Source organism: Corythoichthys intestinalis, chromosome 5 (genome assembly GCF_030265065.1).
Source record: "Corythoichthys intestinalis isolate RoL2023-P3 chromosome 5, ASM3026506v1, whole genome shotgun sequence".
Lineage (NCBI taxonomy): Eukaryota > Metazoa > Chordata > Actinopteri > Syngnathiformes > Syngnathidae > Corythoichthys > Corythoichthys intestinalis.
Genome location: NC_080399.1, coordinates 8,646,021 through 8,662,184, shown reverse-complemented (window position 1 = coordinate 8,662,184; position 16,164 = coordinate 8,646,021). Strand labels below are relative to the sequence as shown.

At 40.5% G+C, this 16,164-nt stretch overlaps 1 protein-coding gene across 5 annotated transcripts in view; it reads left to right on the top strand.

Moving 5' to 3' along the window:
* Positions 1 to 15,812, top strand: part of LOC130916517 (monoacylglycerol lipase ABHD2-like) — a 30,714-nt gene extending 14,902 nt beyond the window's left edge. For 3 of the 5 annotated variants that reach the window (XM_057837302.1, XM_057837304.1, XM_057837303.1), the window contains 7 exons: positions 91 to 258; positions 1,054 to 1,237; positions 6,337 to 6,429; positions 6,495 to 6,596; positions 7,088 to 7,157; positions 7,225 to 7,309; positions 15,139 to 15,812. In XM_057837302.1, the coding sequence (XP_057693285.1) occupies positions 91 to 258; positions 1,054 to 1,237; positions 6,337 to 6,429; positions 6,495 to 6,596; positions 7,088 to 7,157; positions 7,225 to 7,309; positions 15,139 to 15,374 (938 nt within the window). In that variant the 3' untranslated portion in view covers positions 15,375 to 15,812. Of the gene's footprint in view, positions 1 to 90; positions 259 to 1,053; positions 1,238 to 6,336; positions 6,430 to 6,494; positions 6,597 to 7,087; positions 7,158 to 7,224; positions 7,310 to 9,738 lie in introns of all 5 variants that reach the window. The other 2 variants (XM_057837301.1, XM_057837305.1) reach the window with 2 other exon arrangements.
* Positions 15,813 to 16,164: the final 352 nt, after the last annotated feature.

Below are 16,164 nucleotides of genomic sequence, written 5' to 3'. Positions count from 1 at the left end.
ATCAATAACATACTGTCATCATCATGCATCACTTCCCCAGAGTTTTTTTGTTTTGTTGTGACTCATAAGTGCCTCTGCTCCGTTTACCAGACGACATCACCATGGTCATCTGCCCCGGCTTCGGTAACCATAGCGAGCAGAACTACATTCGCACCTTTGTGGATCACTCCCAGCGGCAGGGCTACCGTTGTGCCGTGCTCAACCACTTGGGAGCGTTGCCCGACATGGAGCTTACCTCTCCGCGCATGTTTACCTACGGTGAGCATCATCAAGGTTTATGCGGGTCATTAAAAAGCATTAAAAGGCATTCAATGGATTTTGTCAAAATTCAGGCTTTAAAAAGCATTAAACCAAATGTTTGAGACATCAAAAAGTATGTAAACTTAATGGTTTCCATAATTTATTAGCGTTGTGATAGCTGATAATATAGGCCGATAAAAGCATTTTAAAATAATATCGGATAATATCGACATCGGATTTTCATTATCGGTTTTGGGATGATATGCATTCTGTCTTCAAAGTGAATGTAGAATTCTTCTGCCTTTGTACAAGGGCTGGTCACAGCATGTTTTATAAACAGGTCAGAATTAGAGACCATTGCTTTCCATTCGTCTGTTGTAGTCCCTCATACCAAGTGCGAGTCAACCTTCCACTGAGCAAACCAGTTCCTCCTCCCATCAGATCAACGACTAGCAGTTAAAGTAAATGGATTAAGCCTGTAAATTTGGAGCAAACCAGTCCAAAACCTGGTCTAAAAAGCCACTTTGCCTAGATTTTATCAGCGTGCAAAAATAGGGCTCTGCGTTTCTTTACCTTCGCCAAACCCCTTAGACTTACTCACTGAACCCCTGGGGTTCAATTGAACCCAGGTTAAGAACCACTTGCTTAAGAGTTTCCTTTCCACACAAACTCCTATTCAAACTGTAAATTGTCATACAAGAGAGTGTGCTTTGAAATTTAAATGCGTTTAAAGTGGGATTAAAAGTGGCTTTAAATGAGACTTGCTGATACCTGTAGAAACCCTGCTCATAAAGATCACATTTCCCTGTGCAGGTTGTACTTGGGAGTTCGCAGCCATGGTCAGCTACGTGAAGCAAGCGCTCCCTCGCACGCTACTGGTGGTGGTGGGCTTCAGTTTGGGCGGCAACATCGCATGTAAATTTCTGGGAGAGAATCCGTCCAATCAGGAGCGAGTGCTATGCTGCGTCAGCGTCTGTCAGGGTTACAACGCACTCAGGTTAGCGTTTGCTTTTTTAGCGCTGTTGGTGATGATAGACGGCAAATCAACAAAATGCGGCTTTTTTCATACTTCTACTGTATGGCAGCCAATTTTTTTTTTGATGAAATTATATAGACATATACACTCACCGGCCACTTTATTAGGTACACCATGCTAGTAACTGGTTAGACCCCCTTTTGCCTTCAGAACTGCCTCAATTCTTCGTGGCATAGATTCAACAAGGTGCTGGAAGCATTCCTCAGAGTGTTTGGTCCATATTGACATGATGGCATCACACAGTTGGTGCAGATTTGTAGGCTGCACATCCATGATGCCAATCTCCCGTTCCACCACATCCCAAAGATGCTCTCAGGCATGAAAATCTCTCACCTTTCGGCGAAATTCGCCGTTTTGAAGTCAAAAAGGGCGACCTACGTGAATTGCGTAGATCCGAGGAGAAATTCTTTTTGTGGGGGGGGTCAGGAGGTTTTATTAAATTATTATTATTATTATCATCATGTGATTAACTTAGTACGTAAACTGATCGGTTCTTTAAAAAAGTGACACGGACAGTAAGCAAATCCTTCTAGATGCTTCGCTGACGAGAACCAATCATCGGCCCAAGTTGCGGGCCATTATTCCAAACGCGTGCACTCCTTACGTGAAACAAGCAGTGCTTGGCGAGCCTTTGGTTGCATTGCAAAGCTGCGAAAACAAAAAAGCAGGCCTTATCCTCCACACCGGGGCAGACCAGAGCGCAGCATACACACTTGCCTGTATTTGCCAGCAGATTGAATTTGGTGAGCAATGGTTTTAACCGTTTTCACATTTTGCGATATAAAAAAGTTAATGCCATTCGTTGCAGCTTGCGTTGAACACTGCCAGAGCTAGCCAAATCTCCCATGAAAAAAAATAGCTCCCGTTAAATTGGCGTCAAGCTTGTGTATTTAGCGGTAATATAAACGAAGAAACACACTGTTGAGTCAAATTAAGCGGCATGCTCTCGGATTGAGGGGTCGCCTCGCATCGCATCGCTCCCGTCGTCCGCCTTAGACGCGTTATTTTCGGCTGGGACTTGAGCTGACTGCCGGTGTCGGCACAACACCGGCCCGACGAGTGGTGGGAAGGACTCTTGCTTCTTAAAGCTTTTCAGAAATACAGGGATCCCTCGTTTTTTGCGGTTAATGGGGACCAGAACCCGCAGCAATAAGTGAAAACCGCGAAGTAGCCCCCCCCCCCCCCCCATTTTTTTTTTTTTGTGTGTGTTCAATGTATTTATTCAGATTTTACATTGGAAAAAAGATACATCTATATAAGACATGTTTTTTCACTTTTTTCACCAAAGTATCATTTATAAATGGTTTTCAAGCACTTCAAAATGTAAGAATTATGATAAGTTTTAAACATGTTACTGCCCCACCGAATTATTTTTCAACAAGAATAAAGTAGTAAGAAAATGCTTGGCTTTATTAAATGCTTCATACTGAGTCTACTCAAACCCTCTCAGGCTTTGTTAAACGGTGATTGACACATGTGCAAAGTTTTTCTTTTTATATATATTTGTTGTTTGAAGTAACTTATTTGATTGAATAATAAAAACACAAATGTCCTAGCCAAAATGTGGCCCAAACGCAAAACAACATTACTTCAATGGAAAAATTTGTTTCAATCAAGAAAAATAGTTTTCAAATGCTTTTTTTGTGTCAAATTTATTTTGCAATCAAAAACATTTTTTTTTTATTGAAGTGACTTTTGGGATTAAAAGTATAACTGTATTTTGATTGAAGCAACTTTGTTTTTGATAGAAGTAACTTTGTTTTTTGATTGAATAATAAAAACACAAATCTACCTCCATCGTTATTGAGAGAGAAAGAAATTAAGAAAGCTTTAAAACTAAAAGCCACCGGGGAGTCTGTTTTTTTGTTGTTGTTTTTTTTAATATTTATATTTCATTACATAGACATGCCTCGTAGGGAAAGGAGATTGAGGGATAAAAAAAGGAGTTGGATGAGGCTGCTAAAGGCAGCGGATACCTCATCAGCTGGTTGAATAGCAGACCTGGTAAGAACAGGTTTGCAAGGATAGTCGGGTATTAAATACAATTATAAACACATTACAATGTTATTTTTCTATAAGATTTTATGTCATTGCTTTATTAATCATTAGGTGCTAGAGTTGTTAAGTATGGATAATAATGAAATAATAGTTTTGAGAAAACTGTGCTGTTGGTGGCTCAGTGACCATCTGATGTGGTTTGTTCTCAGATGAACAAGTTGAGGAAGGAAGTTTTGTTGCAGAGGTTGAAGGAAGAAAAGAGCTAGACTGACTGAGTCACAGCCAGAAAGTGTGGATGACAGTTTTGATTTCTATTCACTGTTGCCCCCTCCCAATTAAAGTATGTCACAGTCGCAGCCAATTATTATCTAAAGCTGGTTAAAATTGAAGTTATGTTGTTTTAAGGTTTATTAAATACTTGTTCATGTGCCCCTTTTGATCTACGAGCACCCGCCCCTCCACCGGTCTCTGCACGGGCCTGCTGAAACACAGTGTGGGTCGACAGAGCTCAATATTTTGTTGGGGTGTACAGTGTACTGGAACATATTTCCTCCACACCCTTCTCACCTTTTTAACCCCTGACCCATTTTCATGATTGTGCTCTATTGGATTGAGATCTGGTGACTGTGGAGGCCATTTGAGTACAGTGAACTCATTGTCATGTTCAAGAAACCAGTCTGAGATGATTCCAGCTTTATGACATGGCGCATTATCCTGCTGAAAGTAGCCATCAGAAGTTGGGTACATTGATGTCATAAAGGGATGGACATGGTCAGCAACAATACTCAGGTATAGGCCTGTTGCGATAACAAATTTTAGTGTGCGATAATTTATCTCATAAATTATTGCGATATTATTGCCCCCCCCCCCCCCCCCCCCCAATTTTTTAAACCAATTTACAATAACACCGTGAGAATACAGTATATATTAATAGATCAAGTACACCCATTTAAACGCGATAAATATTTACTCTTAAATTCAAAAACACTTTTTAAGAAATCACAACTAAAAACAATATACCATGCCTCTTAAGTAAAAGACAACGATATTAATACCGCACAGAAACACAGAATAAATTGAATGTGTTTTTCAAGAAAAATAAATAAAATTGCACTTAATAACTTAAGCATTCAGGCAAATGAAAACTTTTCCCCTCATAGCTTCTGCTATGGTGTTCCATACGGATGCAACGATACAGTTAAGTCACGGTTCAGTACAATTTTCAATCCGATTCAATACATTTAATGCTCTGAAAAGAAAATAACAATTGTATGTTTTGTTTCGGGTGTTTTTTGTTTTTGTTTTTTTTTTTTTTTGCTAATAAGCAAAAATTACATTGCCATCAGATGAACAAGCATTTTAGTGTGCTCACTTCTTACTGATCTGAAGAAATTTTGTATAAAAGTGCTGAGAACAATCTTTACTGTTTGTAAAGTTAGGCGGGGCACACTATTGATTGTGGATTGATTTGGCCTTCTTAACTTCCATTCACTCAAGGGCGGTTTATAATTCATCGATGTAGTATATGGACTACGTGTCCCATATTCATTCTGGGCTCACGTAGCCAATGGCATGGGACGTAGCACATCTAGTTTGCTATTTCATGATGTCTAGTGTGTGCACGCATTAAAAAAGTTACTAAATGCCAAAGAAGTCACGTCTGCTCATTACTGTAAACAGGACGAGTTTGAATCACAGCGCTCTTAATTTGCCACTCAATGTTCATCATGTCCGTTGTCAAAGCGAGGTTGTTCGTAGCAGCCAAGTCGGTAACAATGTTTTGGCGGACTTCGTTGTAAATATCCGGTGTTGTGCCGAAAAATAGCCGCCCCGCGTGAAATGTCACTGTCACTGTCACTGACGCGGCCGGTATACGTTGACCAATAGGATATAATGGGAACGATTGGTTCCAGCGCTATTTTTTGCTGGACCTGGAACGAAGATGCATTTTGTGGTTGGTAACAAGGAATCCGAACTTTTAAAAGCACGTCTGCTGCACACGTGCACGCATGTGCACGCGAGGCGATAAATCGCAGCTGAAAAATTACCGCCTTCATTTTTATTTATCGTGCGATAAATAGAATTATTGCATATTGCAACAGGCTTACTCAGGTAGGCTGTGGCGTTCCAACGATGCTCAATTGGTACCAAGGGGCCCAAAGAGTGCCAAGAAAATATTCTCCACACCATTACACCACCACCACCAGCCTGAACCGTTGATACAAGGCAGGATGGATCCATGCTTTCATGTTGTTGACGCCAAATTCTGACCCTGCTTGCTATAAAGCAATGCTATCTTGTGAGATGTCGACCAGGGTGACGTCACATTACCATTTGTCCTTAGCCCGAGACTGGAGCCGGAAGTCACTCATTTTTATGGCACTGATTTAAAAAATTGAATACATAAAACGATCAGTTTCACACACATCCAAGCGGTCCATTTCATTCAGGAGCATAAAATACCTTGTGAAATAAGAAATAAACATGCTTTTTGCTGTCATAGGCACTTTAAACAAAATACAGTACTTTGGGACTTTTTGGATAGTTATTTTAAGATTTAGGGGTATTTAAAAGGTTAATTCCACTCGCTGTCTAGCTCGGACTCAGCTCCAACATCCTAGCGAGGACAGCACAATGATGTATAACACACGTTTTTGGATAGTTATTTTGATATTTGGGGGATATTTTGGGGTACTTAAAGGGTTAATTCCGATTTACGCGGAAATTCAGATTATGTTGCCAGCGTAGGAACGGAACTAGTTCGTAACCCAGGGTCTACCTGTATATGGATTAATAATGGTTAGTCATTACATGACATTCTCTGTAGCGCAGCTCCATCTAGTGGACGTGTAATGCAACCCCTACTAGAACTGCGCTGTATAATGCGGTGCGTCTTATATGGCGGAAAATATAAGGCCATTTAATTATACAAACATATTTGATAGCAAATTACTAAAATGTTCTCATTTGATCTTTTTATAATAATACATTTTTAATTATCTCTTTTTTTTTTTTTTTGATGATGGTTTGTTCACTTTCCATATTTCTGTGTGTGTATTTAGAGCACAAGAAACTTTCCTTCAGTGGGACCAATGCCGACGACTTTACAACTTCTTAATGGCCGAAAGACTCAAGAAGCTCATCTTGTCGCACAGGTGAGATTTGTCGTCAGTCTTCAATTTGGCGTCCGGTTCTTTAGCGTGTCGCCGCTATGTTGCAGGAACAGTTTGCTGGGCGTCACTTCCAGCAACATCAGCGACGCCGACCTGAGTCAACTGTGCGCTGCCACGTCGCTCTCGCAGATTGACGACAGCGTCATGAGGTGACAGGAACATTAGCTCGTTCTTTCTCACTTCCCAGTCCAAATGGATTGGACGTCTAGCCCCGTCAATGGCAGCCAATGAGTTAAAGGGGAAGTTCAGAATTTTTGACATAAGGCTTAATATTTTAGATAGTGGGAGTTTAGTTAGTTGGTGGAGTTGATTACAACAAATTCCGTGCAGTTTGTTACTTATTTGTAAGTTTCAGGGATCCAGAGTGGCTAAGCTAGTGTTCGATGGTGCCTTCTTAGCATGCCAATAAAAAATAATATTAACAGATCTAACATGTCAAATAAATTCAAGATGCAGATCATTGTTCGAAATACCGACCCACGCAGCAAAAACGGTGACGTTCTCCCACACCATTGACGAAAACAACAGTGAATCCGACAAACTCTATGCATTCATTGTCTGCCATGGACTGCTGCTGGAGTCAAATATCCATCTGATTTGTTAGCTTAGCATCCTAACATGTTTGATCGCTTGCATTCAGAAAGTTCCACGGGTATAGCTCCCTGGACGAGTACTACAAGCAGGAGAGCTGCGTGCGCTACATGCACAAGGTGAGCGGCGCTGTCTGTCTTTTTTTTCCCGAGACTGTTCGCTCATGCCCGGCGGAACTTTGTCCAGGTGACCGTGCCGCTCCTCCTGATGAATTCATCCGACGACCCGCTGGTCCATCGTTCCCTTTTGGCCATCCCGCGATCGCTCTCAGGTCTGTCGTGCTGAATTTCTGACTAACATCATTTACACCCATAGACGTCCAAACCAACGTCCATCTCCGTCTATTGCAGCAAATGAGTTAACATTTCGAACGAAAATGTTTTCATGGTGACGAAACATGCATATCGTGCGTCAAATTCACATTAGAAAGGTTCAAAATGATTGAAAATAATACCTTTTTTAAATTCTTTAAATTGTTCTTACAATGTTAATTTTGTGTTTGTAGTACAAGTACAGTTGTGGTCAAAAGTTGACATACACTTGTGAAGAACATAATGTCATGGCTCTCTTGAGTTTCCAGTTATTTCTACAACTCTGATTTTTCTCTGATAGAGTGATTGGAACAGATACTTCTTTGTCACAAAAAACATTCATGAAGTTTGGTTCTTATATGACTTTATTATGGGTGAACAGAAAAAAGTGATCAAATCTGCTGGGTCAAAAATATACATACAGCAGTGCTAATATTTGGTAACATGTCCCTTGGCCATTTTCACTTCAATCAGGCGCTTTTGGTAGCCATCCACAAGCTTCTGTTTGAATCTTTGACCACTCCTCTTGACAGAATTGGTGCAGTTCAGTTAAATTTGATGGCTTTCTGACATGGACTTGTTTTTCAGCATTGTCCACAAGTTCTCAATGGGGTTTAAGTCAGGACTTTGGGAAGGCCATTCGAAAACCTTAATTCTAGCCTGATTTAGCCATTCCATTACCACTTTTGATGTGTGTTTGGGGTCATTGTCCTGTTGGAACACCCAACTGCGCCCAAGACCCAATCTTCGGGCTGATGACGTTAGGTTATCTTGAAGAATTTGAAGGTAATCCTCCTTCTTCATTATCCCATTTACTCTCTGTAAAGCACCAGTTCCATTGGCAGCAAAACAGAATGCTATCACCACCGTGCTTGACGGTAGGCATGGTGTACTTGGGGTTAAAGGCCTCACCTTTTCTCCTCCAAACATATTACTGGGCGTTGTGGCCAAACAGCTCGATTTTTGTTTCGTCTGACCACAGAACTTTCCTCCAGAAGGACTTATCTTTGTCCATGTGATCAGCAGCAAACTTCAGTCGAGCCTTAAGGTGCCGCTTTTGGAGCAAGGGCTTCCTTCTTGCACGGCAGCCTCTCAGTCCATGGAGATGCAAAACACGCTTGACTGTGGACACTGACACCTGTGTTCCAGCAGATTCTAATTCTTGGCAGATCTGCTTTTTGGTGATTCTCGGTTGAATCTTCACCCTCCTGACCAATTTTCTCTCAGCAGCAGGTGATAGCTTGCGTTTTCTTCCTGATCGTGGCAGTGACAAAACAGTGCCATGCACTTTATACTTACAAACAATTGTTTGCACTGTTGCTCTTGGGACCTGCAGCTGCTTTGAAATGGCTCCAAGTGACTTTCCTGACTTGTTCAAGTCAATAATCACTCACAAGAAATTGCTAATTCGTATTGCTGTATGTATATTTTTGACCCAGCAGATTTGATCACTTTTTCTGTTAACCCATAATAAAGTCATAAAAGAACCAAACTTCATGGATGTTTTTTGTGACAAAGTAGTTTCTGTTCCAATCACTCTATCGGAGAAAAATCAGAGTTGTAGAAATAACTGGAAACTCAAGAGAGCCATGACATTATGTTCTTCACAAGTGTATGTAAACTTTTGACCACAACTGTACTTTCAAGTAAAGGTACTTGTAGTACTAGTACACACGCTTGCAGTATTAGGACATGCAAGTACACATACTGTACTTATACTAGTATATGTGCTTGCAGTACTAGTACATGCAAGTAATAAGGGTGTAACGGTACATGTAATAGTATTGAACCGTTTCGGTATGTGGTAGTCGGTTCGGAACGGACGCGTACCGAACGAGTTTCTGACGTAATGTAACCCTTACTTTTCGAGGCTGTGAGTCGATCGGGTTACAGTTTCTTTGTGTAGATTATATTTACTCCGTCTTCTCTACTATGATGAGGACCAACACGGTAGGACAGTATAAAGAAACGTCAACGGCGCGACAATGTGGCCGCCGCGAGAACGCAGTGAAACGCGGGCGTTAGAGTCAATCAGCCAATGCACACCAGTCGCAGTACAGCCGCGTGTTAGATGCGTCCCAGAAGCGGCTCAAAGCGACACACGCGAAAAGTACGGCAGAGTTTATTATTTGATGCGAGACGCGGCCCTCCTGCGTCAATACTACTAGCTAGGATCGGGCTGGAAGTCACTCGTGTAATAATACGGTGGATCCGGTCGATTTTCAAACTAATATGCAATCGGAACGTACTTTTTGAGTCCATCAGATCTCTTGAGTGGTAGATCGGGGCACAGTTGACTTGTCTTTGTTGATTTACTGCTGTCTTCTCTGCTGTAATAATAACCAACACGGCCCCGTGTTTGATACAAAACCCTTGCCTGGTACACCAGACTCACCACTGTTCCAGCTATTGAGTCTGGCCACCATTCCAGCGGATACAATTTCCAGGGCGGAGCAAGCCACAGCAAACAGACAGCGGAGTGGACCAATCAGCGACGGGCAGACGTGACGTTAGTAAAATGACGACATCTCTCAATGACGAGGGAAGGACGAGGGACTTGCGCGCGGAAGTAAACATACGAAGAGAGCGGCGTTTATTCAACATGGCTAGCGCGAGACAGACTGTTGTCAATGACTCGTGTCAATGTGTTTTTGGTCATTTAAAAGGAATTTTACCGTGGATTGGAACATATTCTCGGCTCTCCCGTTCACCATCTGTGTTGGAGACGGCTTTCGACGCGCAAGAGTGACGTTGCTCTTTAAGAACACGTCACGCAAATAAACGAATCTGATTTGTCGATTGATTTTGTACCTGCTCGAAAGGCCGTTAATGGGATGGTTCCCAGACTATTTCTCTCAGTGTTTGAAAAATACAGGGAGAATAGTCTGGCAGAGCCAGGCAAACAAAACCCTCCTACCACAACACAACAAGTAGGAAGTAATATTCACATAGGAACTAAAGTTATACAACATAAAATATACAATATAAATGAATACTACATCACATTTGTAAAATATAAACACACAATAAAATAAATAATAGCCCATTTAAATAAAATAAATTGAAATGAGCCAAAACACCTGTAATTGAATAATGAGAATAATACACACATCCTGCTTACACAATTAAATGTATTAATTTCTGTGTGGCGCTTTAACTTGAGAAAATCCACCAATGAAGCTTTTGAAAACCGTTCATAAGGGGGAAAAAAATCATTGAGGCATTTCATTTGCAAAGTACATGTTAAAATCTTTGTCATTGGGATTGCTTTTCTCTTTAGCACAGGACTTCTTTTTTCTTCTTTCTTTCAGAAAGAAAGCTGACCAATACGCGGGGTCTGAAAGGCAAATTGTTGTTGGATTATCTTTAAATACCCGCTACTTTTTGAGTACACAATGTGAAGTTTAAAGGGTTTGGGGGACAATTGGCCCCGGGGCCGGATGTATGGGTGGGCCGGGGTGGGCACGGCCCACTCAGACGTGAGTCGTGCCCACCCAATCAAAATGTCGGGAATATCTATTGTAGCGTCGCACTGGATATATAGAACGCACGGAGAGTTGGTCACACCTACTTTTTTATAGCAGGATTAACGGTTACTGTTGGCCGCAACAACGCCGAACAAGCAATCACCTAAACAAGCTGTTTTTCCAACCTCGTTTGTTATCCGCGCGCTTCCTCTCTCTCCTCTAGGCACATACACACACGCACCCTCCGCTCGCCCCGCCCACTCCTACTCATCCAACCACACACCCATCCGTGCCAGAGGCGTTCGCTGACGGTAGGAAGCTGATAGAACAGCAATAATACTGTGGGGTCGTTACACTAAATATTCGGTCAAAGAAAGTAAAAAGATATCACAATATCTGTACCAATACCATATTATTGGGTGGGCAGCCGTTTTCCTCCCGACAGAACATAAAAAAGTGTTTTTGCCAGCGATGCCGAGTAGCTGTAAAAGCTGTATGAGTACCAAGTAGCTCTACCGATTTCACCAATGAGACGTCGCAAAAATAATCACATGACTCCATTATACAAATCAGACGCAAGCTTGCCGTCCTAGCTTCACGCCAGCCTGCTCAATCATGTGGTCTTTAGTACCGTAAAAAAATGAAGTATTTTATATTGAGCGCTGCTCTCAACAGGACTCAAAAGTGCGGATTTTAACCTCTATACCAGTTTTTATTTGGCATTGATTGACTAAGGATAACCGGATATATGCTCCTTTTAATTTCTAAATAGTATAATAATAATGAAGAAACTCTTCACTATTCAAACTAGGAACTATTTTTTCCACCAGAGGGCACTCATGCTCTTTGGGCGAAGAATGCCTCGTTTATGGTTTTTTTCTCTCTCATTGGAATACTTTTTTTTTTTGTATTTCTTTGGCTTTATGCGGTTATGTAATGTGTTATTGTCCAGTATCATTATAACAACGGTTCATATACCATTGTTAAAAAAAAAAATAAAAAAATAAAAAAAATTAAACAAAAATAAGCAGTTACTCAAAATGTCACTCTTAATTGAGTATTCTTTTCACTGCATACTTTTTTATTTGTACTTGAGTACATTTTTTGGATGACTACTTTTACTCTTACTTGAGTAATATTAGTTTGAAGTAACACTACTCTTTGCTGAGTAAAAATTTTGGCTGCTCTACCCACCTCTGCGTTTAAATATTGCAATTTAAATTTGCTTATAAAATCCAGACACTTATTCTGGAAGTTTTCAAAATGTTTCTGAAGTAGTTTTTAAAAACAAAGGTTTAATCAAACGGTGTACCAATGAAACCATTACATATGCACTGCACAACCCAAACCAAAAAAAAAAAAAGAAAAGCGTCCCTTGTTTTCAGTGTAAATATACTAGAAATAAGTGAAATTATCTGAGAGTGCTTCAATTAAATTTACTCACTTAGATTTCTTGAAATAAGAAAAATACCTAGCTGAAAATAAGCTTTAAAAACTTCTCGGAAATGTTTTTGAATTCAAGAATAGATATTGTTCAAAACATTATTTGAAAGCATTTTTCTCTTGATTTAGGTGAAAAATGACCAACTTGTAGTTGTATGGCCTTAATAAGAACAAATACTGTAGCACTAGTAATATTTACTTAAAGTAAGTGGAAGAATCTGATGTATTAATCTGTTAACCAGCCGTTAACACTCAAAACAAGATGGAGAAAATTATTCGACTAGATTTAAGAAAAATTAAAGAAAAGCCTGCATTGGGGGTGCCCCCTCAAGATTTCTTAGTGCCCACTCTGGTGCGTAAACCTAGATCCGGGCCTGATTGGCCCTAGCCCAATTCTTTACCCTCCACTTAACTAGACACAAGGGTATTGCGATAACTAGCTAGTAACCTTTGCTATGTGTGTTAAAGTTGTGAATCAATCGTTAAAGTTGTTAAAATTGCTCCCGTTATTGCATTAGTTCCGTTCTGTCTACTTTAAACATGTGCAAGTTTTAAAACTGTTTCATCATTTAAAGATAGATTTAAGTTAAGATTTTGCCGATTTAGGAGCATTTTAGATTTAAAAAAAAAAAAAAAAAAAAAAAGTTACTTAGGAAGGATCTCTACATCAGGGCCTTCCTGAGAGGTTTACTGCTTTAAGATGGCGGCTGTTTACGTTATAACGCATGTAGTCCTTAAAACATGTTGGCAATGCAGCAGTGTCTGTCATTTGCATCTAGTTCTATAATATGATATCTACCGTGTCATGTGGGCGTAGTTTGTCGGCTATGGCTACAGTCAGGTATTATTGGAGCCACCTAGCATCGCGGTTGCAACGGCGTCTTCCCCACTCCTGCTGTGCTCTCGTCCCCGTGAGGCCGTTTCTCTCAGACTTTTTTTATTCAACCAACTTAGTAACGCACGCCTTTCCCACCTCAGTAACGGTAACGGCGTTGCCAAGATGAGAAAAGTAATTAATTAGATTACTCATTACTAAAAAAAAATAACGCCGTTAGTAACGCCGTTATATTGTAACGCCGTTATTAACAACACTGGCAATAAACAACTAGCGCATTTTTATTTTGCACTTTGTTTTTTTACTGTCCCGAAAATGAACCGAACCGTGACCTCAAAACCGAGGTACGTACCGAACCGAGATTTTTGTGTACCGTTACACCCCTAGCAAGTACAAAGACTTGTAGGAGTTACTAGTACGTGCAAGTACACAGACTTGTAGTACGAGTACGTGTGCTTGCAGTATTAGTATGTGCAAGTACACAGACTTGCAGTTCTAGTACATGTGCTGGCAGTTCTAGTATGTGCAAGTGCACAGACTTGTAGGACAAGTACTTGCAAGTACACATACTTGTACTAGTACATGTGCTTGCAGTACTAGTACATGCAAGTACATAGACTTGTAGTACTAGTACACGTGCTTGCAGTATTAGGACCTGCAAGTACACATGTTTGTATTACAAGTACTTGGAAATACACATACTTAAACGTACATACACATACATGTCCTTGTAGTACTAATACATGTGCTTGCAGTATTACTTGGAAGTACACATACTTGTAGTACTAGTAAATATGCCTGTTGTACTAGTACATGTGCTTGCAGTACTAACACATGCAAATACACAGACTTGCAGTATTAGGACATGCAAGTACACATGTTTACAGTACAAGTACTTACAAGTACTTGAAGTATTAGGCCGTGCGGGTACACATGTTTATAGTACAAGGACTTGCAAATACACATACTTGTTGTACTAGTACATGTGCTTGCAGTACTAGTATGTGCAAGTACACGTTTGTAGTTCAATTACTTGGAAGCACACATACTTGTAGTACTAGTAGACGTGTTTGCAGTACTAGTCAACGCAAGTACACGTGCAAAACTTTCAATATACAGTATTTATATATACTGTATATGTTTTTGATAAGAATGCGCACTCTAGTGGGAGGAAGAGGGAATGCAGAGGAAACTGCGGTGCCTTAGATAGACTGAAATGTGCGGTTTTTAAAATCGAACGTACCGATTTGAATATTTTTAACATCGTTTTATCCAGAAAAGTCTGTTTTGGTTCATAATCGATTAATTGGACAGACATACATTGTACTGTCCTCGCCAAGACGCTGGAGTTAATTCATAGCTAGACAGCGACCCTCTCTCTCACTCTTGCGCTCTTTTTCGTGGGAGCAAATGCGTTCATCACCAAACAAAAGTCAACATTATAATCAAATACACATTTCGCCAAATGGCAGAGCAGTCATATTAATGAAATAAAGTAAAAAACAAGATTCTGTGAGATTTAATGAGGTACTGTTTACGCAACCAAAAAAATAAAGACTGGAGACGAAATGGCCGCCGAGACTCAGGTGTCGTAAAGTCGAAATCACGTAAATCGGGTAGGTCTTAACCTGGGAACTACCTGTAATCATTTCATTATCAACATGCTTTAAAATAAAGTTTATCAGCCTCAAATATCGGCTTACAAAATTGGCTCTAGACATTGGCTGAATTTTTTTTTTTCTTTAAAATGGGCATCAGTCTTTGAAAATCCCATATTGATAGACCTCTAATCTTGTAACATTACGAAGTTTTGCTTATGTTTATGTAGGCTAATTTGCTGGCTTGCATGTTAGCAGACTGACATTCTCTCAAAAAGCTCGTCACGCGCTCAGTTTCAGGTTTCCCGACACACGAGAAGTCCAACACTGACACCAGACGCCTGTAAAAAAGAACAATCTTTTGTTTCGGAAGCTGACCTTCCAAGCCTCATATTTAATTCAAACCTACAGCTTTATTTATTTATTTTTTTGGGGGGGACCTCCAGAGAAGATGCCCAATGTGATCTTCGCCCTGACTCAGCACGGCGGCCATTTGGGCTTCTTCGAAGGAGACGTGCTCTTCCCTCTGCCCCTCACGTGGATGGACAAAGTCATCGTGGAGTTCGCCAACGCCGTCTGCCACTGGCAGAGCGGCCGTCCACCACGCGAGCTGTCCAGCGCGGGCGAGCCGGCCACCGCCTGGTCCTCGGTTTCCGCTTTATTTCAGCGCCAATGGTTGTAATAGGCGACACCAGTGCACTCCACTTAAGTGAGGTCCGGAAGACCTCAGGGTTCTTTCTCGGTCCCACTTGACTTTCGCTACTTGAGCTAACGTGTATTTTTTTACTATGAATGCAATTTCCTCGAATGTCTAATTGTCTCAATATGATGTTTACAGAGACTTATGGCGTTTTGACTAAATTGACGTGGCCTTGCACTACTTTTGAGTACTCTGGAAACTGAATTGGATATGACGGTACTTATTGCAGGAGATTTATACTATGCACTTTAGGCTCTTGGCACCTCTCTTTTGACTTTTTGACTGTTCAGGAATTGGTGACGGGTTTCACAATAAAGTGCCTTCGCGGGAAATTTTTGGTCTGTTCCTGGGTTCAGTTCTTAACTTCTTAAACTTGATGATTTACTGTAAAACAAGTTTCAATAAATATATATATATACATATGTTTTGTTGTTGTTGTTGCTTTTTTAACTCATTGGCTGCCATTTGATTGGATCTATATCGCTGTCAATTGCAGTGAAACATGACCATTCAATGCTAGCTATCCTATTTCAAATAGATTTAACATCTATTGCCGTCAATGGCAGAGAAAGTGCAGTGTATTTTTTTTTTTTTTTTTCCTTACTGGAAGTGCCCCCAAAATAACAAAGTGAACAAATATCAGCAGGAAGTGATCCCAAATTGCCCCAAAATCAATAGGAAGTGACCCAATATCAATAAGAGGGTTGTTGTAGGTTGACATTGGTATGAAAAAGTACCTGAACCTTTTTTAATTTCTCACTTTTCTGCATAA